General features: G+C 33.2%; 1 protein-coding gene across 1 annotated transcript in view; it reads left to right on the top strand.

Annotated features, from left to right (window-relative positions):
- Window positions 1,269-1,918, top strand: part of LOC109723384 (serine/threonine-protein phosphatase 7 long form homolog) — a 4,352-nt gene continuing 3,702 nt past the window's right edge. The window contains exon 1 of the mRNA XM_020251724.1: window positions 1,269-1,325. Coding sequence (XP_020107313.1) covers window positions 1,269-1,325 — 57 coding nt within the window. The remainder of the gene's footprint in view (window positions 1,326-1,918) is intronic.

The following is a 1,918-nucleotide window of genomic DNA, read 5'->3' as shown; positions in this document are numbered from 1 at the left end:
GAAAGGGAAATACTATACGTGTAGCTAGTCACATAAATACTAGTATGATATGACTAATAATTATATTTTTATCCTAATTGATCGTCCCTAGAGCAAGTGGTAAAGGGCTTGGCGGTTAGTACCCGAGATCCAAGTAAAATAAACGAAGCGGGTAGCGTGCCACCTATTTCTCAAAATAAAAAAAAAAATTTATATTTTTATCCTAAATATGAATGAGATGTATAGGTTATAACTTGTTTGGGTGCATAGGTAGTATCGTTTTTTGGGTAAAAATTTGATAGGATTACAACTTGCACCAGCATGAGGCCCACAATTCGTCTAAATTTGAAAAAATAATTTTTGTTCGAAGAATTGATGTGAACTAAAAATTATAAAATATTTGGCTGAATTTATATAAAAATTAATTTTTTTAATGTGATTTTGTATATTTTTTTGACAGAAATTTTTAGATATTGGTAAATAATAATTTTTTACTAAATTTTCTTTAAATTTAAATTTTAAATTTTAAATTTGTAATTTGTAATTTTACATTTGCATAAAAATTTAAAATTTTATTTTAATTTAAAATATAATCTAAAATTTAAAAATGTTAAATTTTAATTTTAAATCTAAATTTACATTTTAGATTTTAAAATTTAAAATTTAAAATTTAAATATAAATTTGATAAAAGTAGAATAAAAATTTAAAAGTTGAGTTCAAAGTTAGAATTAGATTTTAAAAAGTAGCTTCTAAGCTACTCTGATTTTGAATTTTAAAAATTAAAAAATTAATTTTAAAATTAGAATCATATTTTTTAAAATGAAAATGATGAATATTCTATCAAGCCAAAATTCACTTCTAAGTTCACAGTGTCATTTCAGAAGGAAGGCGAGACATCCACATAGTAAGTACTGTTTGGTCATATAATTTTTCTTTCCTACAAATTCTTTTTTTCGTCAAAAAAAATCGAAGTCGTATTTGCCATCGTTTCACGTGATGTTGTACATTGGTTGTACTGGTTTGTCCGACTCCTCTCGTACTAAATCCCATTGCTTGCTTTTCGTTCTTTTGCTTTTTTAAGGGTTTTTTTTTGCAAATAGTCCCCTAACAAATTTTATTTGCAAAAATAGCCCTGTTCAAAATTTATTTGCAAAAATAGCCCTGGCCTTGCCACGCCAGCGCCACGTCAGTGCCACGCGGGCACGGCTGGGGCTAGGTATTTAAGTTGAACACGGTGATTGGTTCACCGTGTCTAAACACGATCAACTAATCACCGTGTTCAATAGGAATGCAGCGGTCGGTATTTCTGTTGAACACGGTGAACCAATCACCGTGTCTAGACACGGTAATTGGTTTACCGTGTTCGATAGAAATATCACACCAACAAAAATGGCTAAGGGTATGGTATTTCTATTAGACACGGTGAACCATTCACCGTGTCTAGAGACGGTGAACCATTCACCGTGTTCTCTTTGAATACACTCCCCCCCCCCCCACCCTCCCGAACTCTGTCTGTCTCGATCTATCTCTCTCTCTCTCTCGATCTCTCTCTCTCGCTCTCTTCCTCTTGCTCTCTCTCTCTGTCCAACGCCGCCGCCGCCGCCCTTTGTTGCCCGAGGTAGCTCCCTTCCTCGTTCTCTCTCTAGCATAGAGTTAGGTACTATCCTATCTACAATATAATCTATACTACATTATAGAGTAGGCTCGACGGATTTCGATTATCATTCCATTTGAAGCTGAAACGTCCTTTTGGGTTATCTTTGCGCAGGCTCGAGATTGCCGAACCGACTTCGCAACGTGTTCGCTTTACCCTCAATTAGTGTTTGTTAGGCGATCAATTTCAAGTTAGAGTCTCAATCCTGCAAAGGTGCATTATCGAACTAAGCCAATATACATATATATAATATTTATATATATATATATATATATATTTATATA

The sequence above is a fragment of the Ananas comosus genome, linkage group 17 (assembly GCF_001540865.1).
Source record: "Ananas comosus cultivar F153 linkage group 17, ASM154086v1, whole genome shotgun sequence".
In the NCBI taxonomy this organism is placed as follows: domain Eukaryota; kingdom Viridiplantae; phylum Streptophyta; class Magnoliopsida; order Poales; family Bromeliaceae; genus Ananas; species Ananas comosus.
The sequence above is the reverse complement of the archived record's forward strand: the minus strand, read 5'-3'. Positions and strand labels throughout refer to the sequence as shown.